The 24848-nt window shown below is 45.6% G+C and overlaps 1 protein-coding gene across 13 annotated transcripts in view; it reads right to left on the minus strand.

Annotated features, from left to right (window-relative positions):
- Positions 1–24848, minus strand: part of DLG2 (discs large MAGUK scaffold protein 2) — an 874668-nt gene that overhangs the window by 746945 nt on the left and 102875 nt on the right. For 12 of the 13 annotated variants that reach the window (XM_079973452.1, XM_079973437.1, XM_079973448.1 and 9 more), the window contains one exon: positions 17917–18065. In XM_079973452.1, coding sequence (XP_079829578.1) covers positions 17917–18065 — 149 coding nt within the window. Of the gene's footprint in view, positions 1–14975; positions 15180–17916; positions 18066–24848 lie in introns of those variants that run through there. The other variant, XM_079973456.1, reaches the window with a different exon arrangement.

Raw genomic sequence — 24848 nt, forward strand, 5'->3', positions numbered from 1 at the left:
GATTATGGGAGCAGAGATAAAGCAGAATACATAGCGACGCACGGACGATGCCGTATTGAAGTTGTCTCCTCGGTGAAATTGCCTATTGAGGGGAGGCCGTAGTTTGCATGCAAAAGGTTCCAGGTTTAATTCCATGCATGTCCAGCTACGAAATGCTAGCCCCAGTGCAGATCTGGGGCTAGGCCAGTGGCGTAGCGTGGGGGGTGCAGGGGGGGCCGGCCGCACCGGGCACAACATCTGGGGGTTAGGGTTAGGGGACGCAAATCCATGGGTTAGGGGGTGCAAATTACTTGCCTTGCCCCGGGTGCTGACAACCCACGCTACGCCACTGGGCTAGGCTGATGGAAGATGTAGCCAAAAAAATATACCGGTAGAAGGCACCAGGTTGGGGAAGCCTGGTATAGATAACACTGAATCTGATGGATTTTTGTCTTCTCTTTTTGCTTTTTAATGGAATTTGAAGCTTCGATTGAAATTCTGTTCTACCTCCCCACTATCCTGAGACTGACATGAAGAAGAGTGGGTTTTATATAAGCATGAGACAGCTTCCTGCTCCAGATTTGGTTGATTCCAAAATTAACGTACATTCATTGAGAAAATGCATACTGTGCCCTTCCCCCCAGCCCGTGTTTGTTTGTTTGTGTTTGTTTGTTTGTTTTAAAAAACCCACCCTGGAATGCTTACAGCCAATTAAAAATTATAAAAGCATTTAAATAATTAAATAACCTCATATACCAATTAGCAAATATACTCTCCTGTAATGAACTATTTAAATCAGTTACAGCAGCCATTTTTTTAAAAAAAAAAAAAAATAACGACCTGTTTATATCCTTGTTTAGAGAAATAGCCTTTTCAGATTGTTTACTCTCAAATTAAATATTTCATTATCCATAAGAACTGCAGATGTCAGCAAAATGGAGCAGGTAATTTAGAGATATTACAAAAGATAAAGTTTGCAAGAGGTGTGGATTTAATTAGGCGGTGATCATTACAGTTTTATGGGCTTATATTAATGCCATAAAAATTGCAGTCTTGCAATTTCATAGTGTACTTTACATGACCATTGACATATTTGTTTTTAGACCTTGTAGATATTTTGTTAAGTTTGATCAGGTCTGTTTAGGGCATTTCTTTGAGGTCGTAACAGGTTATGTGCATCGTTGTGTATTCTGCTTTATAACTTTATTGCGTACTCTCATTCTTCATTACTATCCCCAGTGGCTGTTATTCAGAGGCAGACCACCTCTGTTACTGGAAGCAGAATACAGCCATTATGGCCGGTGGCCAATGATAGCTTTAATCCTCCATGAATTTGCCTAAGCTTCTGCTAAAGCCATCCCCAAGTCGGTGGCCTTCACTGGTGGCAAACTCTTTAGTTCAATAGTAAAATAATGCCGAAAACTTTAAAAATAATTCCAAGCAAAGCCAATCATATTGCAAGGCATTTCCTGCCTGGTGAGTGGGGGCAGTGGCGACCAGCTACCCAGTTTTTCCTCCTCAGCAGCCCAGCCACCACCGCCATTCCCATTCTCCTGAGGCAAGTGAAAATGTTTGCTTGTTGGTGGCCTGAGCTGAAAGGTTTTCTCATGTATTTGTCTTCTTGACGTCTCCCAACGTGCCACAGACAGTGTAGTTGGCAATCAAGTTTATCATTACAGTGGTACCTCGGGTTAAGTACTTAATTCGTTCCGGAGGTCCATTCTTAACCTGAAACTGTTCTTAACCTGAGGTACCACTTTGGCTAAGGCGGCCTCCCGCTGACGCTGCGCCGCCAGAGCACGATTTCTGTTCTCATCCTGAAGCAAAGTTCTTAACCCGAGGTGCTATTCCTGGGTTAGCGGAGTCTGTAACCTGAAGTGTATGTAACCTGAAGCATATGTAACCCGAGGTACCACTGTATAATCACATGTGTGTTTTACACACACAAATTCAGTTTCACACACTTGGCTGCAGCTCTATTCGAGATCCATTCCAGCCTTTTTTTTTCTGCCTATCTCTCTCTCTGTGTCCACCTCTCTCCTTCTCCCTTCCACCGGTTGCTCGCATGTGGAGGAGTGAGGGCAGGCAACAGAGACATGAGGGAACCCTTCCCCCGGGCCCTTGCCAGCCAAGAAAGGATAATCTTGGGTCAATGTGATCTTTAGGCATGACCCTAGGAACCGAATACCTGGCACATGATGCGACTTGCCTTTTTGATGATGATTATAAAATTTATTGCCAGCCCTTCACCAGCTGGCCCCTGGGGGGGCAGTTATAACAAAATGCAAGGGGGAATTCAGTTCCAAAACTATCAAATTTCCACTTCCTGAAACAATGTGCCATTTCCTGAAATCAAAACGCAACTATCCTTTCAAATACAGCAACGCCATACTCCAACTCAAAAAAAAATGTGTGCCAAAAATGCATTATATTATGGGTGCAGGCACAAAAAATGAAAATAACATCCCAAAACCATTATGTTATGGGAAAGTGCTTGCAAACCAAAAATGTGTACGGTGGTACCTCGGGTTACATACGCTTCAGGTTACATACGCTTCAGGTTACAGACTCCGCTAACCCAGAAATAGTACTTCTGGTTAAGAACTTTGCTTCAGGATGAGAACAAAAATCGTGCTCCGGCGATGCGGCAGCAGCAGGAGGCCCCATTAGCTAAAGTGGTGCTTCAGGTTAAGAACAGTTTCACGTTAAGTACAGACCTCCAGAACGAATTAAGTACTTAACCCGAGGTGCCACTGAATTAGGAAAAAATTGCAGACAAAAATGTACATGCACTGAAATGGACTTTTAGGAGGACTTTGAAAAAGTTATGCACAATAATGCAGAAATGTGGCAAACTGAACTTAAAATTGTAAGAAAGCAAAATGAGAAACCGAAAGACAGATTCAGCCATCCCTAGTTGGGAAAGACCCCCGACGGAGTGAGCACGAAGTAAGGTAGGTAAGCGAGGCCATGCACTAAAGCATGCATTGCTCTGTGCACATGATTCATTCTGCCATCGCTACTGCTGCATTGCAGCATCCCTTTGAGCAGGTAGAGAGCAAACATCAGTGGAATAGTGAGCAAGTAGCTGAGAGGTGCTAGGAGTGCCACACAGCCTTTCCTGAAACACACACACACAGGCCAGGCTTCTGACCTCAGGTGTGGTCATTGGTGGATCCTGCAAGTGTATGTGTCGCACGCACATGCACAAATTGACTGTGACTTCTCAGGATGCAGTGTCAAACTGAGACCCAGATTTGAATTTCTACTCAGCTAAGTGGGTGACCTTGGACCAGTCAATTGCTCTCAGCCTCACAAGGTTGTTGTGAAGATTAAAAGAAAAGGGAGGACTATGTAAGCCTCCCTGAACTTCTTGCAAGAAAGGTATATAAATGTAATAAATGTTGCACTGTGGTTTTACATTTTTTCCTAATCTGCCTGAAAACAGGTATGGAATCAAGGTGAAATATACTCAGAGTCGCAAAGTGATTTCATGCTCTTTATTCAGCTCATAGTGGTGAGGAGGAATGAATGAATGTCCCCTCAAAGTATCTGCTTTATATACATTATTTACACAATGGGCTGCACATGATTGGCTAATTCTGGAATTCTACTGTAAGCCAATCAGGTTGTGGATTCACTTATATCTGGAGCATGATTGGGTGGTTCCTGCCAACCAATCATACTGCTGCATTGTTCTAGGACCAATCAGACTGCTGCATTCTGAATCCTATTGTTCTAGGACCAATCAGACTGCTGCAATTTGGATCCTATTGTTCTAGGACCAATCAGACTGCTGCAGTTTGGATCCTATTCAACTCAGTACATAACACAAGGTGAGACCTCCATACTGTACGCATATGTGGCGGGAGTGCAAGATGTTAAAAGACTTTTGGGACACCGCCTATAATGAACTGAGAAAAACGTTTAAACTCTCATTCATAAAAAAACCCTAAACTTTTCCTGCTCGGTATCATGTCTATAGAAATTAAGACATTATACAAACCCTTACTTATGCAACCACAGCGGCACAAATTGTGATAGCCAAAAGTTGGACAAGCAATAAGATCCCCACTAAATCTGACTGGTTAGCCAAAATGATCAAATACCAACATCTCACAGAACTTACAGGGAGAATATAAGAGGAAATTCGGTTCAAAAAAGTGAACAATGAATGGTCAATCTTTAAACAATATCTCAAAAACTATATGGATAACGTAAATCTCCCAGCAGAAATAGAGTACCGGTAAATCTTGAAACCCCTTCATGGATCACTGCCTTGCCGTGGCAAAGGGGCTTGAAGAACTCAGAGAAGCTATGAACTATGCCGAGCAGGGCACCCAAGATGAACAGGTCATAGTGGAGAGTTTTGACCAAACGTGATCCACCTGGAGGAGGAACCGGCAAGCCACTCCAGTATCCCTGCCAAGAAAACTCCATGGACAAAGACAACAGGCATATAAAAGTTATGACGCTGGAAGATGAGCCCCTCAGGTCGGAAGGCGTCCAACATGCTACTGGGGAAGAGCGGAGGGCAAGTACAAGTAGATCCAGAGCTGATGAAGCGGCTGGGCCAAAGCCGAAAGGACGCTCAGTTGCGGATATGCCTGGAAGCGAAAGGAAAGTCCAATGCTGTAAAGAAAAATATTGCATAGGAACCTGGAATGTAAGAACCATGAACATGGGTAAGTTGGAGGTGGTCAAAAATGAGATGGCAAGAATAAATATTGACATCCTGGGCATCAGTGAACTAAAATGGACGGGAATGGGTGAATTCAGTTCGGATGACCATCATATCTACTACTGTGGGCAAGAAACCCGTAAAAGAAATGGAGTGGCCCTCATAGTCAACAAAAGAGTGGCAAAAGCTGTACTGGGATGCAATCTCAAAAATGATAGAATGATCTCGATACGAATCCAAGGCAGACCTTTTAACATCACAGTAATCCAAGTTTATGCACCAACTACTGGTGCTGAAGAAACTGAAATTGACCAATTCTATGAAGACTTACAACACCTTATAGAAGTGACACCAAAGAAGGATGTTCTTCTCATTATAGGGGATTGGAATGCTAAAGTAGGGAGTCAAGAGATAAAAGGAACAACTGGCAAGTTTGGCCTTGGAGATCAAAACGAAGCAGGGCAAAGGCTAATAGAGTTCTGTCAAGAGAACAAGCTGGTCATCACAAACACGCTTTTCCAACAACACAAGAGACGACTCTACACATGGACATCACCAGATGGGCAGCATCGAAATCAGATTGATTATATTCTCTGCAGCCAAAGATGGAGAAGCTCTATACAGTCAGCAAAAACAAGACCTGGAGCTGACTGGCTCAGATCATCAGCTTCTTATAGCAAAATTCAAGCTTAAACTGAAGAAAGTAGGAAAAACCACAGGGCCAGTAAGATACAATCTAAGTCAAATCCCTTATGAATACACAGTGGAAGTGAGGAACAGGTTTAAGGATTTAGATTTGGTGGACAGAGTGCCTGAAGAACTATGGATGGAGGCTCGTAACATTATACAGGAGGCAGCAACAAAAACCATCCCAAAGAAAAGGAAATGCAAGAAAGCAAAGTGGTTGTCCAACGAGGCCTTACAAATAGCGGGAGAGAGACAGCAAGCAAAATGCAAGGGAGATCGTGAAACATACAGGAAATTGAATGCAGATTTCCAAAGAATAGCAAGGAGAGACAAGAAGACCTTCTTAAACAAGCAATGCAAAGAAATAGAGGAAAGCAATAGAATGGGAAGAACCAGAGATCTGTTCAAGAAAATTGGAGATATGAAAGGAACATTTCGTACAAAGATTTCCATAATAAAGGACAAAAGTGGAAAGGACCTAACAGAAGCAGAAGACATCAAGAAGAGGTGGCAAGAATACACAGAGGAATTATACCAGAAAGAAACGGATGTCTCATATACCCCAGGTAGTGTGGTTGCTGACCTTGAGCCAGACATCCTAGAGAGTGAAGTCAAATGGGCCTTAGAAAGCACTGCAAATAACAAGGCCAGTGGAAGTGATGGTATTCCAGCTGAACTATTTAAAATTTTAAAAGATGATGCTGTTAAGGTGCTACACTCAATATGCCAGCAAGTTTGGAAAACTCAGCAGTGGCCAGAAGATTGGAGAAGATCAGTCTACATCCCAATCCCAAAGAAGGGCAGTGCCAAAGAATGCTCCAACTATCGCACAATTGCACTAATTTCTCACGCTAGCAAGGTTATGCTTAAAATTCTACAAGGAAGGCTTAAGCAGTATGTGGACCGAGAACTCCCAGAAGTGCAAGCTGGATTTAGAAGAGGCAGAGGAACCAGAGACCAAATTGCAAACATGCGCTGGATTATGGAGAAAGCTAGAGAGTTCCAGAAAGACATTTACTTCTGCTTCATTGACTATGCAAAAGCCTTTGACTGTGTCGACCATGGCAAACTATGGCAAGTTCTTAAAGAAATGGGAGTGCCTGATCACCTCATCTGTCTCCTGAGAAATCTCTATGTGGGACAAGAAGCTACAGTTAGAACTGGATATGGAACAACTGACTGGTTCAAAATTGGGAAAGGAGTACGACAAGGCTGCATTTTGTCTCCCTGCTTATTTAACTTAAATGCAGAATTCATCATGCGAAAGGCTGGGCTGGATGAATCCCTAGCCGGAATTAAGATTGCCGGAAGAAATATCAACAACCTCAGATATGCAGATGACACAACCTTGATGGCAGAAAGTGAGGAGGGATTAAAGAACCTTTTATTGAGGGTGAAAGAGGAGAGTGCAAAATATGGTCTGAAGCTCAACATCAAAAAAACGAAGATCATGGCTACTGGTCCCATCACCTCCTGGCAAATAGAAGGGGAAGAAATGGAGGCAGTGAGAGATTTTACTTTCTTGGGCTCCATGATCACTGCAGATGGTGACAGCAGCCATGAAATTAAAAGACGCCTGCTTCTTGGGAGAAGGGCAATGACAGGCCTAGACAGCATCTTGAGAAGTAGAGACATCACCTTGCCAACAAAGGTCCGTATAGTTAAAGCTATGGTTTTCCCAGTAGTGATGTATGGAAGTGAGAGCTGGACCATAAAGAAGGCTGATCGCCGAAGAATTGATGCTTTTGAATTATGGTGCTGGAGGAGACTCTTGAGAGTCCCATGGACTGCAAGAAGATCAAACCTCTCCATTCTGAAGGAAATCAGCCCTGAGTGCTCACTGGAAGGACAGATTGTGAAGCTGAGGCTCCAGTACTTTGGCCACCTCATGAGAAGAGAAGACTCCCTGGAGAAGACCCTGATGTTGGGAAAGATGGAGGGCACAAGGAGAAGGGGGCGACAGAGGACGAGATGGTTGGATAGTGTTTTCGAGGTTACCAGCATGAGTCTGACCAAGCTGCGGGAGGCAGTGGAGGACAGGAGTGCCTGGCGTTCTCTGGTCCATGGGGTCACGAAGAGTCGGACACGACTAAACGACTAAACAACAACAACAAAAATCTTGAAAATATAGGAAAGATGTGGTATAATCTGGTTAGATAAAAATAAAAGATAGTTAGTAATACAATCATGAAATGTGTGCAAAGCACAAAAAGAAGAGTTGGAAGTCACGTATATGTGGTGTATAGGTGGGTTAAGTAGGTATGTAAGGTATGTATTGTATTGTTACTGTATTGTATTGTATTATTTGTTTAGTTTGTTTCAGTTAATTAAAGTATAATAAAGATCTTTTTTAAAAAGGGGGGGGAGAGACCTCCATACTGCACACACACTAATTTTTATGTTCTGATGTATCTATCACCCTTCAAGGGAGATATTGCATATTTCCTTGACTGCTTGTATACGGGTGAGGGGTGGTGAAGCTAGGGTTCACGCTTGAAATGCAGAATCATATGCTGCAAGTGCATACAATATTTCATCAAAATATTCTGTCACCAAGGCAAGAACAACTGGCATTCAAACCTGAAATTTGAGAATTGCATCCTTAATACGTGCAATCAGATTTCATTATCCTATCTCAGCGTCAGATGGAATTATTGCATTACCTCGTATTGATTTTATAGTGTGTTTTGGTGTTTCTATCTGCATTTGCTTTATTGCAATTTTAACTCTTATGTAAGCTGCCTCCAGAACCTCTTGAAGATAGGGAGCAATAAAGTAAATAAACAAATAGAATGGGAAACGAGCAAGTTAAACCAAATCTTGCAGTGCTTAGCCGATAATACTAATGATAGGTAAAGGTAAAGGTACCCTTGCCCGTACGGGCCAGTTGTGTCCGACTCTAGGGTTGTGCGCCCATCTCACTTAAGAGGCCGGGGGCCAGCGCTGTCTGGAGACACTTCCGGGTCACGTGGCCAGCGTGACGAAGCTGCTCTTGCGAGCCGGCACCAGCGCAGCACACGGAAACGCCGTTTACCTTCTCGCTATAAAGCGGTACCTATTTATCTACTTGCACTTAGGGGTGCTTTCGAACTGCTACGTAGGCAGGAGCTGGGACCGAAAGACGGGAACTCACCCCGCCACAGGGATTCAAACCACCGACCATACGATCAGCAAGTCATAGGCACTGAGGTTTTACCCACAGTGCCACCCGCAATAGCAGCATCTGCTTCTTATGCCCGCTAGGTTTCCGTTCCTTTAAATCAGACATGGCAGGGCCTCAGGTCTGGAGGTGCGGGAGATGTGGCCCTCGAGGGCTCCCTATCTGGCCCTGGGGACTCTGCCACATAACCTCCAGAGCCACACCCCTCACCAGACCTTTCTTTCACTCTACTTGCATGTTTTTGCCTGGGTGGAATGTACCCTTCAACTCTGATGATGCCTCTTGCTTATCTGAATGGAGAGTGCATGTGAAGAAGTGCAGAAACCAAAGTAATGTACAAAGGTAACATTTGCATTTGTGGCTCTCCCCACTTTTGCCACTGGCCCCACCCATGACTCGTATGTCACCCCCCAGAAGGAGTATGTGGACCTTGGACTGAGATGGGTTCGCTGCCCCTTCTTTGAACCTTTGTTCCTTAGTGGGCAGACCCTCCGCCATTTCAGACCAACTAAATTTCTCTGGTTGGCTGAGTGTGAGCCTGGTTATTCCCCTTCCTGCTGTGAACCAGCCTGATTCCCCTCTGAGGTTGATAGGTGGTTGTGTATTTAAAAAATAAACAAGTGGAATAAACTCATTTCAAGGCATTTTTAGCAAATGAAATCATGACAGGCTCGAGCTAACTAACAAAACACACTCTTCATCTACCTAAACTCGCTAGAAAACTCCGTCCTTGAGACTTGGAGGGCAGTAAATTCTCATGCGTAGCAGCTTAGATTTGGTAAATAATAAGAGGTGAAAGATGTATAAGTGAGACAAATGACTCCGAGGCTTTTTTAAAGGGGGAAAAAACTTGTGCGAGTGAGGTGCCAAGTCCTATTGAGCTTACAAATACATTTTAAACAATATCTCCAAGAGAAGTCGTTTTTAATGAGGAAGCCAGCTTAAGCATATGTTTGTTTTTGCAAGCTGTTTAAAGTATGGATTTTATTAGTAGCAGTGAACAAAACGCAGATATCTCTCCTCCCACCCCCTGGTAGCATACTGTCTTCCTGTCAGGAACCTGCTGGGACACACATTTGCAGAACACGAATTCTTATTATTTTATCCAATGCTTTATGGCTCTTAACACTCAGAAGGGGGGGGGGAATACTGCAACAACTGCATAAGATAAGAAGCGCCCTGCTGGATCATCCCACAGCCAGAACTGGCCATCTCAGAAAGCAAAGGAAGGGAACCCTTTTTCCAGACCGAGAGCCACATTCCATTCTGGACAACTTTCTAGGGGCCACTAGCAAATGATAGGCAGGGCAAGAGGCAAAAGTGGGCAGAGAAATATTTGGTGCAGTAAGCTCAAAACGCAACATAATGGAGGGAGGGAACCTCAGAAAGCCCAGGTACTGTGGGCTTGCAGCCTAAAGGGCTTGTGCTGTGACTCAGGAAACTCCTGGCGCAAATGTCGCCTGAGTCATGAACTCCCTTGCTGGTCTAAGGCAAGCTGTTATTATATATCGCAGTTCCCACTCGGCAATACACGGATGACAAAACTGGCTCGCCTGGAAAGGTTGCTGAAGGGGTGGCAAGATAATGGACACAATGCATTGGATAGCTATAAATACAAATGCTCAGTATTATGAAATAAATGATGCTAACAGATAAGTAACAGTAACACTATGAATAAGGGCTCGTCCCTGGGAAAACCCACTATTTATCATTGAATCAGAACAAACAGCAAACCTTGGCAAACCTGATTGCCATCTGGTTCAGCAGTAAATGGCATGTTTTCCCAGGAAAAAGGAAAACCACTTGGACCTAGGAATCCCAGATCTTTGCCTGGAACTTGTGGTCCCAAATGAAGTGTGGATGAGACCTGACTGTGTTTCTGCCAAGAGCAGGAACAGCCATTCAGACCAACCACCTTTTTTGCTCGGCTTGGCTTGGCTATTTTTTTTTTGCATTGGCAGGATTGATTGGACTCCTCTAAATCTACATAGACGGGTCTTAAATAGCTTCAGGTTCTCAAGGCAAGCTGCTGATGCGAAATAGATGAGAGGTTTGATTACTACTCAAGGAGGAAGAATTCTTAAATGAGGGTTTTTATTACTGCAACCTTTTAACAAGCAGGCGGTTGAGCTGAGGACAAAGAAGTAATTACAATGTTTGTAATAACTGGGTATGGAGGATGGGTAGGCAATCCCAAGACAAGAGGCGAGAGAAGGGTGTATTTAATGTGCTGCAATGGGTCTGCTTTTCCTGAGCACTGTCCTAAACAGCAGACAGCTACAGAAATTAGGCAAACCGCTGGGCGATGGACCTGCTATCTGTGACTTTTAGCCACAGTGGCTATATGGAACCTCTAGGTTCAAAAGCAGATATCGGACCTGTTGTTGGGCAATTCAGAAACTGGGCGGGGGACCCGAGGGGTTCAGAAAGGCCACTCACCAGCAGTCGATAGGCTTTTTAAAAATGTGTGTTGAGATTGAAATCACCATGTGTTTTTCTGCCTACCGGCTATGTGGCAGGCAGCTGCCATGGGGACTTTTTGAAAATGCAGGAGAGGGGAGGAAGAAACGTGGGAATTGTCTCTTCGCTGCTGCATTTGTTTTGCTGCCTGCCGGAATGTGCAGCAGGCAGCTACTCGAGGGAGGGCTCAGTTCAATATGACGATGAGAGGAGGATATGGTAACCCTCTCTTGTATCTGCTGCATGCCATACAGCAGGAATTGTTCCAGAGTTGTTGTGGGGGGGCAGCCCAGTGCAGAGGCATCACATCACCTTATTTTCCCTTCCCCCCCCCAAGTTGTTGTCTAGCAGGGGCAAGCCCAGTGCTAACCTATCATGATCATTATCATCACATTTTTTTCCTGATTGTTCTCAAGTTGCTGGGTTATTTGGGGGAGGGGATAGGGGGGAGCCCAGTGCAGAGGCGTCATCATTATAACAACCTTTTCCTGGATTGTTCCCAAGTGGTTGGGGGGCAGAGCATTGCAGAGGCATTGTCATCATTATTATCATCACAGTGTTTTTTCCTGATAGTTCCCAATGGGATTTTTTATTTTATTTTTAGAGGGGAGGCGCATTTCAGATAAAATGTTATTATCATGACCTTTTCCTCCTGCCTGGCCAACAGCAGGGATTATTTCCAAGTTGTCTGGGGAAGCGGGGAGAGAACAGTGCAAAGGCAGAAACACTATTGTTATCATCTTCTCACACACCCCTAATTTTGACATGGTCATATTTATTTAGGCCAACAAAGAGGTAGTCCCCAAAGGGCTGCTCACAGGCCCTCATAGACCGTAAGTCTGCCACCGGTTTAACTATGAGATGTGTGAAGAAATACTTGATTTATACTTCTGCATCAACAGAAGTCTAGTATCCAAATCAAGGGAAGTCATAGTGCCACTCTATTCTGCCATGGGCAGACCACACCTGGAATATTGTGACCAATTCTGGGGACCACAATTTAAGATAAGGATGTTGACAAGCTAGAATGAGTTACAGATAGGTAGCCGTGTTGGTCTGCCATAGTCAAAACAAAATAAAAAAATTCCTTCCAGTAGCAGCTTAAAGACCAACTAAGTTAGTTCTTGGTATGAGCTTTCGTGTGCATGCACACTTCTTCAGATACACTGAAACAGAAGTCACCAGACCCTTCTATATAGTGAGAAGGTGGGGAGGGGTATTACTCAGAAGGGTGGTGGGATAGCTGTGATGAGCCTGTTGACGACTCTTAACGACTTGCTTTTTCCTGTAAGACCTATTGCAGTCGTTAAGAGTCGTCAACAGGCTCATCACAGCTATCCCACCACCCTTCTGAGTAATACCCCTCCCCACCTTCTCACTATATAGAAGGGTCTGGTGACTTCTGTTTCAGTGTATCTGAAGAAGTGTGCATGCACACGAAAGCTCATACCAAGAACTAACTTAGTTGGTCTTTAAGGTGCTACTGGAAGGAATTTTTTTAAGCTAGAATGAGTGCAGAGGGGGGCAACCAAGATTACTGGTATTGAAACCAAGCCTTATGAGGAGTGGTTGAAGGAGCTAAGTATGTTTAGGCTGGAAAAGAGAGACTAAGCTATGATAGCCGTCTTCACATATCTCAAGGGCTGTCCCAGGAAGATGGAGCAAGCTTGTTTTCTCCTGATCTGGAGGGCAGGATTTGAACAACTGGCTTCAAGTTTCAAGAAAGGAGATTCCAACTAAACATCAGGAAAAGCTTTCTGACAGTAAGAGCTGTTCGACACAGAAGCAGTCTCCCTCAGGAGGTTGTGGGCAGCGGCGGAGGAACCCTCTCCAGCACCCAGGGCAGGGGAGCCCGTACAGAGTGCGCATGTGCGGCATCTCGTATGGACTGCGCATGTGTGATACCCCACACATGCGCACTCCATACGGGATGCCGCACATGCGCAGTCCGTACGGGATGTCGCACATGCGCAGTCCATACGGGATGTCGCACATGTGCGCAGCAACCATATGGGCAGCCGCTTGCACAGCGTCCAAACGGACTGCACATGTGCGGCATCCCGTACAGAGTGCGCATGCACGGCAGCCCATATGGTCGCCGTGTGAGCAGTGCCCATATAGACTGCATGCACCCTCGGACACTCTACAGCTGGGGGGAGGCAGGGGCCATCTTGTCACACCCCCACCCCCATGTGGCACCTGGGTCGGACCACCCCTTCTGCCCCCCACTTCGTACGCCCCTGGTTGTGGGCTCTCCTTCCTTGGAGGTTTTTAAGCAGAGTTTGGATGGCCATTTGCCATGAATATTTTAGCTGAGATTCCTGCACTGCAGGGGATTGTAGTAGGATTAGGGCTGCCATACGTCCGAAATTTCCTGGACATGAAATGTCTGGCAACCCATGAAATGTCTGGCAACCCAGAAGTGTAGGGGAAAGAGTTCAGCAACTTTGGTTAAAAAAAAAAAGCAAGCTCAACAACTTTGCACAACCCTAGGCTAGATGACCTTTGGGGTCCCTTCCAAGTCTACGATTCCATGATTCTATGGTTTTATCTTCCAACATTCAGCTTCATTGGATGACCCTAGTATTGAGAGAAAGAAATAACCCTATGCCCTTTTCCCACACCATGCATAATTTTATATAGCTGTGTCATGCCCCTCCGCTTACTTTTTTTCTAAACTAAAAAGCCCCAGATGTTGTAATCTTTCCTTGAATGATCATTCATACATTTCTCAGCAGTGCAGCTAAGGCAGTTTAGCTCACCAGCGTAGGCAATATGCCCTTAGCCAAGCAACATGGTTAACAGTCCCCGCCACAGATTCTCCTTCAACAGCGTACCAAAAAAAAAACCCTTCCATAAGCAACTCCTGCAAACAAGCCCTGCTAGAGAATTAATAGTCTGTTCGTGTTGTGATACAAGCGCCAGTCAGGCCTGCAGTTTGCAGCTTCATACTGAAGACTGACAGCAGTGAGTTCCTTGCTTTCACCTCAATTTTCTCCCTGAATAAAAGGGCGAGAACATTACTGACTGAAAATGCAGAGCTTCAGAGCGTGGGCTAATGAAAGTAGAGGTTAAAAGTGGAACCAAGTGGAGCTTTTTATTAAAAGTGTGCACACCTGAATAGGAGCCCAGTTACACTGAGGAAAAAGTTATTGCTTCTAGTGCCAAACCAGATTGTTTTCTATTTTTCTTACTTTCTAACCAGGAAAGATGAGAAGCCTTGTTTCCAAAAAGGTAAAACATTGATGTGTAAGGAAAGCTGTGCCCTCTCTCACTCTGACTGAGGGAAGTTTGGTTTTCTGAGGAATTACAGTTTCTGGTAGAACAACAGCCAACAACCTCTGGATTTTTTTTACTGGTACCAAAGAAATGAGATTACGAATGTGGTTGCCTTACATTACAAAACCATTCCCATAGAATTGTGTGTCAGACAGACGTTTTTAAAAATCTCTGAGGGGAATAGGGTGGCCAGGTATCACACTTTACAGAGGACACCCCTCTATTTGAAGAGCTACCCAGTCCAAGGCGGTATCATACCAGTTTATACCATGGCTTCCCCCAAAGAATGCTGGGAAATGTAGTTTGTCAAGGGTGTTGCGTGTTGTTAGGTGGCCCCCTATCTCCCATGCAGAACTACAGTTCCCAGAGTTCCCTGGGAAGAGGGGTTAATTGTTAAACCACACTGGAAATTGTAGCTCTGTGAGAGGAATAAAATGGAAATTAGACTGAAAACTGTAAGACTATTTCCACCAAGCTGGGGGTTAGGAAGGGGGTTGTGTGGAAGGGGAGAGCGAAGGAAATATATATAAATAAACCCTCATGAAAGAGGGAACAAGTAGAAAAGAAGTAAAACAAACACATCCCTTGCCTAAGGTTGGAGGAGGAGGAGGAGGAGGAGGAGGAGGAGGAGGAGGAGGAGGAGGAGAAGAAGAAGAAGAAGAAGAAGAAGAAGAAGAAGAAGAAGAAGAAGAAGAAGAAGAAGCAATTACCTCATGACAATGCAATTACCTCAGAGAAGGTTCTAGAAGCTGCTGCTTTTTCGACGACCTGAGGAGAACTGAATGTGAAAGAGCTTGCATGACAAAGAGTCAAAGCACACCAGGAAAGGACTGTGGCTCTAGCAATGGCGGTTGGTGCCCATTGGTAGAAGACAGTGAGCCCCAAAAAGTAGTTGGAGCCAGAGCCAGTGACAGGCATAGCCAACTAATTCCAGTTTTATCTTCTTCCTCAGTTTAACAAGGGCAACACTGGGACTAATGGAAGCAGAAGCTGCCACAGGCAGAGGGCACACTGAGGTTGGCGAGGCAGTGCTCCGTTTGCCCTAATGGGCCATTCCACTCGGCTCTAGAAGGTTCCAGAAGGCACACACAGAGAAAGAGCCCATGATGCAGATCCACACCACACATTTAAAGTACAACCAAAACACATTTGAAGCACATGACTTCCCCCAAGGGATTCTGGCAACTGTGGTTTATGAAGGGTGCTGGGTACTTTAGTTCTGTGGGGGGCAACTACAGTTCCCAGGATTCTTTGGGGGGGAATCATGGGCTTTAGGTGTGCATTGGGTGTGTTGTATGCTGTGTGTTTTCTGGTGCGCATCTGCTCACAGGCCCACTTCGCTGTACCCTTTTCGGTGCCTGCTAAAAACATCCTTGTTTAGACAAGCCTACCCAGATGCTTAGAAGGCTGAGGTAACTTTAATCTGTTTTAGTATTTTGACTTTTGTATATTTCAGAGTACAGTTGCGCATTTTTCCTGATGTCACTGTTTTGTGAATGGGTTTGAGGTCAAGCGGTGCACTGTATACATTTTATGAAATAGCTAAAATAAATAATAAGAAGAGGTGTCACTGTCAGACGCAGGCTGTTCCTAAACCTCTGGCGTCTAGGAGGGCTCTCCTCAAATGATGCACACTGGTAGCAGCTGGGGCCGGCTTTTGTCGAAGTACGCACACCAAGGGAGCAACCATAACATTCATGCCTTTGCAGCCTCGATACTAAGCGACTCCCATATGACTAACTTCGTTGTTTGCTTGGCGGTGCAGATGGTGCAGAATGCAACAACCTAGCTCTTGCACACAGGAGGCTGCCAGGAATACATAACACCCTAGCTCAGTGTTTCTCAACCTGTGGGTCCCCAGATGTTGTTGGACTACAACTCCCATAATTCCTAGCCAGCATGATCAGTGGTCATGGATGATGGGAGTTGTAGTCCAACAACATCTGGGGACGCATGGGTTGAGAACCGCTGCCGGCCTAGCTGCAGATCTGCAGTGGCTTCCTAGGCATTTGTTGTAAGGATTATTACAATGGCTCATGTGAAGTGCTTTGAGGACACCGGAGAAGCCCATACAAATGCCGAATATTTAACTGTCCGAAGACAGAAGTGCCTGGCGTGCTCTGGTCCATGGGGTCACGAAGAGTCAGACACGACTAAACAACAACAACACTGGCCTTAATTATCTGGCCAGCTAAGCCTCCTCAGCAGCACTCCTGACAGCATATCTACGTCCCTGCCAACCCAACCCTCCCCACCTCTCTCCCATGAAGCAACAGCAACCCGCCTGCTGGGATGCTAACAAAGCAGCTCTGCCCCACCCAGGCAGTGAGCTGCTTTGGGTGTGCAGCACCCTTCTCCCTGGCAATAGCAGCTTACTAGTGCAGGGCAAAGCCACCCTCAGAGCACCAGCATCACCGCAGCTTACTAGTGCAGGGCTGGAGTTGGGCAGGGAGGTGGTAAGGTGTAAGGAGCAATGATTCTTCAACATCAACTTTGTTGCACTGGTCATGTTGTGCGGATACCTGATTATCATCTTCCAAAGCAACTACTCTATTCCAAACTTAAAAATGGAAAGTGTAATGCTGGTGATCAACAAAAGAGGTTTAAAGACTCTCTCAAGGCAAATCTTTAAAAATGTAGTATAAACACCGACAACTGGGAAACACTGGCCTGCGAGTGCTCCAACTGGAGAACAGCCTTTATCACAGGTGTCATGGGCTTTGAAGACACTCAAACTCAGGATGCAAGGGAGAAATGTGATAAGAGGAAGACCCTCTTGGCAAATCCTCACCGTGATCAACTCCCGCCCGGAAACCAATGTACCCACTGTGGAAGGACGTGTGGATCCAGAATGGACCTCCACAGTCACTTACGGACTCATTGTTAAAACCATGTTTATGGAAGACAATCAATTGCCAAAGAAGGAGGAGGAGTAAGGAGCAGGTATCACTAATAAATTACATGGAGTTAGTGAACTCTTTCTGAAAAGGAACCAGGTTAGCTCAAGAGTTTCAGGCCTAATGGGCGCAGCAACTCCTCTTGGTAGCACTTGCCCCTATGAAACAGCTGTAGAGCCTGAAGGTCTTCCCACAGCTGCCTGAATCTCTTCCTCCCTGTGTCCCTCCCAAGCAATCTGAGATTAGCTGACGCGCCTGTCTGTGCTCCTCCCTCTTCATACCTCTTCTGATCCTGGGAGACCAGGAAGGAGCGGAGCTTGTCGCAGCAAGAGCGGGAGACACCCATTACTCTTCTCTGCCTCTTGGCCTGCTTCCACTTCTGATTCCGGACTTCTTTCTGCCACAGACTCTCCCTGCTCACTAAGACCTGTTACCCCTTCAGCTTCAGACACCGCTTCCTCCCAGTCTTCTTCTCCCTGTGACCACTCATCATTGTCCCACCACAACTCCCCGGGCTCTGAGCCTTCTTCCCTTGGGGGTTCCCCACCTGGTGCCCCCCCACCATTCCTCTGTGCCCAGCCATGACACGAGGTTGGGGCTGTGCACTTGCAGCAGCAGGATGCTCTGCTGGCACACCCATACAGGTCCAAACCTTACTGCTGCCCACAACTGTATCACTGTTCAGTGTGACACGTGTTTCTAAGTCCTGGACCACAATTCTTTTCTGTTTATTGATGCAGTGTGTGATCAAGCCATTAATTAAAGCACTGTACCTCTCGGGTTTGGGGCTGACTTTCGTCGTCTGTTGCCAGAGACTGTGTCTTCTTCTCCCATTTCTCAGCAACTTGGTTTGCTTCTTCTATTTTCTCCTGGCAACTTTTCTGGGAGTTTAGCAGCGTCACTTCGTAAAACTCCTGAATGTCTGTTGGTGAACAAGAAATAATATAATCTTTTTATTAAAATACCTGGCGGCATTTGATATGCCAGATAGAGAGGTTATGGGTTGTTTACCGAAAACCCACAAACAAATCTGCACCTGTTGTATTTGGGAATTCATTTATGGCTCCTTTTCAGCAGAGAGGTGCTGACACATAATTTACTGTTCTAGGATGCTGAGACTTTTTAAAGAACCATTTCCCTTTTAAAATATTGCATTAATCATGAATATTACATGAATATATGAATAATGCAAAGCTAATCACTACTGAATGATACTGAGAGTAAACATTTTCACTGGAAGAGACTCCTTGCAAGTATATTACAAAACAAGACAATATTTCCTTCTGCCTCCCCCACCCCCCGTTTTCCTAACCACTGCCAATTTTGGATGCATGTAGTCGTAAGGGAATTAGAAGTTGTATTTTTTACATAATCAGCCCTGGTGGTTGCTCAGCTAGGGCAAACGAGGCACCACCCTACTGAACTCAGTCTGCCGTCTTACCCACAACCAGTCCAGGGGGTAGCCCTGGCTCTCAGCCCTCAGCCCCCTCCTTAGTCTCCGTGTTGCCCTTGTAGAAGGATCAAGTAAAAACTAGAGTTAGCGGCTCTTCGTCCACCTACTGGTGACTTCCCTGCCTTCCACCCTGCCAATCAAGCCTTGCATTTCCACATCGTTCATTCCAATAATCAACAAAACAAGTCAATCTCTCAACAAAGCAATCTACCTTCTCTCCTTTGCATGTGAGTTCGGTTTGTTTATCCGTTAATAACCATTCCCTATCAGATGGTAGAATAGCAAAAAAATCTAAAAACACAATTAAGGTAGGAAAAAAGAGTGAATCACAGAGCTTACACTTTTCTAATCTAATAAACCTTTCATTAGATCCTTTGTATTTAAAAAAAAAAGGCATGACTTCAAATATTAAGGGTATCAAATATTTGCACAGGCGATGGGCAAACATCAGTCCAACTCATTTGAACTGATTTGTAAGATGTCTTTCTTTAAACGTGACACATGCAATACCCCTTTATTGTCTGACTGTAATATGTATATAGATATTGGGGGGGGGGACCCCAGAGGGTAATAAATTATTTCGTGAAATTTTATCACCCAGCAGTGGTAGGTTAAAGCAGACCGTCTCAGGTGTTTGCTGTTGTGACCTGTATTGCTGTACAACTCCCACCATCCTTGTCCAATAGCCACGCTGGCTGGGACCAATAGGAGTTGGGAATCCAGCATCAGCTGGAGTGGCAAAGGTTCCTCATCACTGAGGAACCTCATTCCAGGAGGACAAATGCAGGGAGAATGGAGGTTCCCCACCCATTGTTTCAATACTACATCACAATAGATTCTAGAGGACATTTTTCCAACAAAAGAAGAATGGATCAGTAAGAAATGGACCATGCAGAACAGGCAAAATTAAGAGAATCTAATGATGCGTGTTTTAAGAAAGAATGGGTGCCTTTTGGGGGAAGTATTTAAAGAAATGCAGTATGATGGATTCACGAGCAGGATTTGAGCAACAGAAGTAATTGGATTATACTGCGGGGTCAGCAGACTTTTTCAGCAAGGGGCCGGTCCACTGTCCCTCAGACCTTGTGGGGGGCTGGACTATAGTTTTTTGGGGAAAATGAACAAATTCCTATGCCCCACAAATAACCAGAGATGCATTTTAAATAAAAGGACACATTCTACCCATGTAAAAACACGCTGATTCCCGGACCGCCTGCGGGCCGGATTTAGAAGGTGATTGGGCCGGATCCAGCCCCCGGGCCTTAGTTTGCCTATCCATGGATTATAGTATTGTGGTTATGATTCGATAGATAGAAGGTAGGGTACAGCAGAAGGGGAGAAACAACTTGGTGGGGAAAGGGGTGGGAAGTCGGCAAACATAATAAAAAAGACAAATTTTTATTTTGATTGTATTTGATAAAAAATGTTGAAAACGTAATTGCAAAACAAAGATTCCAAAGGACTGTATCACTGTTCCTACTTCTGCTTTACGCAGCACAGGCTGTACAGTTTTGCAGGAGGCTTGTTAATTTTGGAGCCGGTTAAGTAAAACACAAACCGAACTGGGATGTAGTGAGGGTCAAGGTAAGGATGCCCTGCAGAAGTGAGGAAAGGAAAGAACTGGCCCCTGTGACTATTGACTACAGGCGCTGCAGCTTCAGCTGCAGAATGTTAATATCCGTCGGAAAAGGAATAGCAAGGGGAAATATACCAAGTCAGACACATCGACATTTGGGACTTTTCGGAGAAGCATCCCAAGGAACCATTTTGCCCTGAAATTGCTTGATGCCACTGCAGGCGATGGAGTGGAGAGTAAGACTCGGTTGTGACTGTTAAGCAGTGGCTCAGGAAAATAAGGTTAGTATCCAAGGACATAGCTGCAGATTTGAGGGCTCCCTGAGCAAAGTGCTTACCTGGGCACAGCTGGAAAGGCCATATATTAGTGGAAGAGCACTTGCTTTGTGTGAAGAAGGTCTCAGGTTCAGTCCCCAGCATCTCCAGGTAGGGCTGGGAGAGACTACTGCCTCCAAACAGGGAAAGCCACTGTCAGCCAGTGTAGACAATAAGGAGCTAGATGGACCAATGGTCCAATTCAGTGTAAGGCAGCTTCCAAAGCACCTATACTTTTGTTTATGGCAGTGGTTTAACACTGGCCTCTGTCCCTCTTTCCTTCCCTCCCTCCTCTGATGCCCTCTTGCGTCTCTGCCTCCCAAAGGCTTGTGCAGCTGTTTGTTGCAGCAGCCCTGGCTTCAAGCCCCGTGAATGGTGGCTCTGGGGCTGGCCAGGGGGTGCTGGTTACCCGGAGCTGAGATAGCCTTGGAGTAAGCAAGCAAGTGGGCGAAGGATCCCAGCCAGCCAATCCGCCAGCCCTTTCTGTTGGAAATGGATAGTGGTGTTGAATTTGCAGTGTCCCAAGCACAGCGGAATGATGAGGAGTACGTGCCACATACTCTATATTACTTTATTTACACTTCAAAGCTGGTAGATTACAGAAAAACATCTTGCCTCTGCCGGAGCAGAGAAAGCATCCTCTCTCCTCTGAAGCACGGAGAGAACTGCGAGAACAGTGAAAAACAGGAAACCAGTGTACGTCACATCCAGTCTCCTTTCCCGTGAGAAACTCCAACAGCAACTCTGACTGGAATGTAAACATTGTCTTGTGACAAGCATTTCGCTGCACAGTGAAGAGAGCAGAAACCAACAAGTGGGAGGCCAGGCAGGCAGGTTCTGTGCTGGTCTTTCTTGTGCTTGATGTGCGCATGGCAAGCCTGGGATTTGTGTGCCCAGTGCTGAAGGGGAGCCTTTCAGCCATGCAGGCCAGGCAGTACCTGCTGCTGCCTCCCAAGGTAAGATGCTGGCCTCATGTTCAGCTTTGGCCAGTTTCCGTCAGGCCGCTAAGGCTGGGGGCATCCTCTTCCCAGGCCCCTGTGGGGCAGTGTGAAAAGGCACCTCTCTTTGGGGCAGGAGGTGTGTGGCTCAGAGACCAGGAGCAGCAGCACCGGCTGCCCAGAGGACTCCCAAGGAGGGGGGGGAAGAGAGGAGGCTGGGGGAGAGCCAGTGTGGTGTAGTGGTTAAGAGCAGTGTACTCGTAATCTGGTGAACCAGGTTCGCTTCCCCGTTCCTCCACATGCAGCTGCTGGGTGACCTTGGGCTAGTCAACACTTCCTTGAAGTCTCTCACCTCACAGAGTGTTTGTTGTGGGTGAGGAAGGGAAAGGAGATTGTTAGCCGCTTTGAGACTCCTTCGGGTAGTGATAAAGCGGGATATCAAATCCAAACTCCTCTTCTTCTCCACAAGGGACGGTGTTCAAAAAAGGGTGAGAGGCTACCAGCTTGGCAGGCAAGGGGTGACATAACTGGGCTCTTGAGCCCCACAGGGATACCACATAAAGAATGTAGTTGGTGAAGGGAGCCATGGACTCAAAAAGGTTGAAAACCTCTGATTTATGGGGAAGGCTGTAGCTCAGAGGTAGAGCATCTGCTTGGCACGCAGAAGTTTCCATGTTCAATCCCTGGTCTCTTAGTAACTACAACTCTCAGAATATTTGAGGGGGGAAGCCATGACTTTTTAATGTGGTATCATAGCGTTTTAAATGTAAGGTGTGAATGTGGCCTTTATATGTTGCCTAGATTTCCTACATATCTGAATGCTCTCAAGCAAACAGAGGCAACAAATGAAGTAGCAGGTGAACCAATGACACAGTGTACAACTAGGATCCATTTTAGTTCTCTCAGATGCAAACTCGACACTTATACCTTCACCTGCCCAAGCATTTGGAAGAGCCTGGGATAGGAATTTGTGCCAGGATAAAAAACAAAACAAAACCCAGCTCTCTGGCCAGATGGGCATCAAGAAATTATCTGCTGTGTAGAACAGGCTCAGGACCCTACATACAAGTGGATTATTAATAATCCTGGATGGCAGCCAAGGTTAATTAGCTTTGCATATTAGCTTTGTCTTCAGGATAGTATCCAAAATAGACTTAATTAGAGGATCTTAAGAAAACAACCCTTAATACTCCAAAGACAGAGGAGCAATCTAAGCTATCCTTCCCCATCCCCACCACCAAAAAACCCTTTATATTCTGCAGTTCTGCTACTTTCGTAGAAGGTTTAGCTTCACTAGTGTTAGAGCTGGAGCACTGATTAATGTGCTTAGGTAATTAATTTGCTTTGAATTGGAGAATTAATCAGTCAACGGACTTCTGCCTGCTGTGACAAAACCTGGTCTGGCGTGCTGAGTCTTATCAAGAATTTGGTTGTGAAATATCGGATAAGGCAAGCAAGCGCTGGCTGGTGCTGATTGGCGATGTAGTCTGAAATATCTGGACTACATGTAAAGTGGGGGAAGGAATTGAACTCTATTGCTTCCCTGTTTAGGGAAGTTTTTAAAGACTGATATTTTAATGTACTTTTAATATTTGTTAGAAGCCGCTCAGAGTGGCTGGGGAAACCCGGCTAGGTGGGCGGGATAGAAATAATAAATTATTTTAATTTTTATTAATTATTTTTATTATACTATATTGCTTTTTACTGGCTTGATTTCACCATTTTAGGAGCAAGCTTGATATATCCAGCCCTGTGCCTGATCACTCCCACATCCAACATACCGTATTTTTCGCTCTATAACACGCACCAGACCATAACACGCACGTAGTTTTTAGAGGAGGAAAACAAGAAAAAAAAATATTCTAAACGAAATAGTGGATATATGATTTTTGTGGTTCATGCTGTGGCCACAGACATGTGATCTGACAGTGAGTTTGGAGTAGCCCAATGCAAAAATCCTGAGGATCCATGTGGATCCATGCTTTGTAACCACGGAGGAGGGAAGGAAGGGGAACCATGGATCCTCTGCTCACGACTGCAGCAGATCCCCCCTGCCACCCGCAGGCATTCGCTCCGTAACACGCACAGACATTTCCCCTTACTTTCTAGGAGGAAAAAAGTGAGTGTTATGGTGCAAAAAATACGGTATTTGATTTTTCCAAAAAAAACCAAACTTTCTTTCCATCTATAGCCTGCTTTTTCTCCAAAAAAAACTCAGCACATACAAAGTTCATCACAACAACCTTGTAAACTGTGATAGGAGTTTGATTTTAATATATATAGCCAGTGCTGCTTTTCTAGAAAAAGAGATGCCCGAATTCTCTATGAATGCCTCCCTCATTCTCTTATACAGTGGTACCTCTGGTTAAGTACTTAATTCGTTCCGGAGGTCCGTTCTTAACCTGAAACTGTTCTTAACCTGAAGCACCACTTTAGCTAATGGGGCCTTCTGCTGCTGCCGCGCCGCCGGAGCACGATTTCTGTTCTCATCCTGAAGCAAAGTTCTTAACCCGAGGTACTATTCCTGGGTTAGCGGAGTCTGTAAACTGAAGCGTATGTAACCTGAAGTGTATGTAACCTGAGGTACCACTGTAATGGCAATGGCACCCACCTGAGAGGTGCCGAAACTGAGTTATAGTGCCAAAGGGGCCGTGGCCCTGGGGACAGTTTTTTTGAGGGGGTGTGAAGCAGGCACCCCTATGCAGGCGCCCCCAGCCCAGCAAAACCCCACACTCCTTTCCTGGCATCTGAGGCACCAACGCTCACCACGAGGAACACCAGGACGCCCCTTCCTGGATCTGACATGAGGTTGCTCCAGCGAGGTTGGCGGTGAGGGCTGGGGTGCCACAGCCAGCTCCCCGGTGCAGATGCCCCCCCCCCCTGTACACTGTTTGCTCACACAATGCCGCTGCCAGTGAGTTCCTGCTGAAATACGGCTGTGCTGAAAATCACGGCTGCAAACCTTCCACTGAGAAAAAACGGGCCTCCATTTGACAGCAAGCCATCAGTATTTGCTCCACACGTGAAGACTTCCAAGCACAGACGTATCTTACTGTTGTCCCTTCCAGCCCACATTGCTCTGGCTTAGTTAGAAGAACATCATCTGGAGCTGTCAAGAGCATTGCCGAAGCCGAGATGCATCGTGTCAATCGCTTCCCCTCCCCGATCCACGAAAGCTTGTCAAAGAAAGGAGGTTTTCTTTGGCATGATTTCTTGCCAAAGGATCCCAGGCTGGGGCCACCAGCAACGGCCTCATCTAGACTACGAACAGCAGGTGTTCTCAAGTATAGTTTCATTATATATTGGCTACACTGTCCCCAGCACTTCCCCCTCCTCATCCTCCTAAAATAAACTGAGCTCCATTTTTCATTGCATTTTCTGCAATCATATAGGACATGGTGAGGAGATAGAGACTTTGTGCTGG

Source organism: Podarcis cretensis, assembly GCF_951804945.1.
Source record: "Podarcis cretensis genome assembly, chromosome: 4".
Lineage (NCBI taxonomy): Eukaryota > Metazoa > Chordata > Lepidosauria > Squamata > Lacertidae > Podarcis > Podarcis cretensis.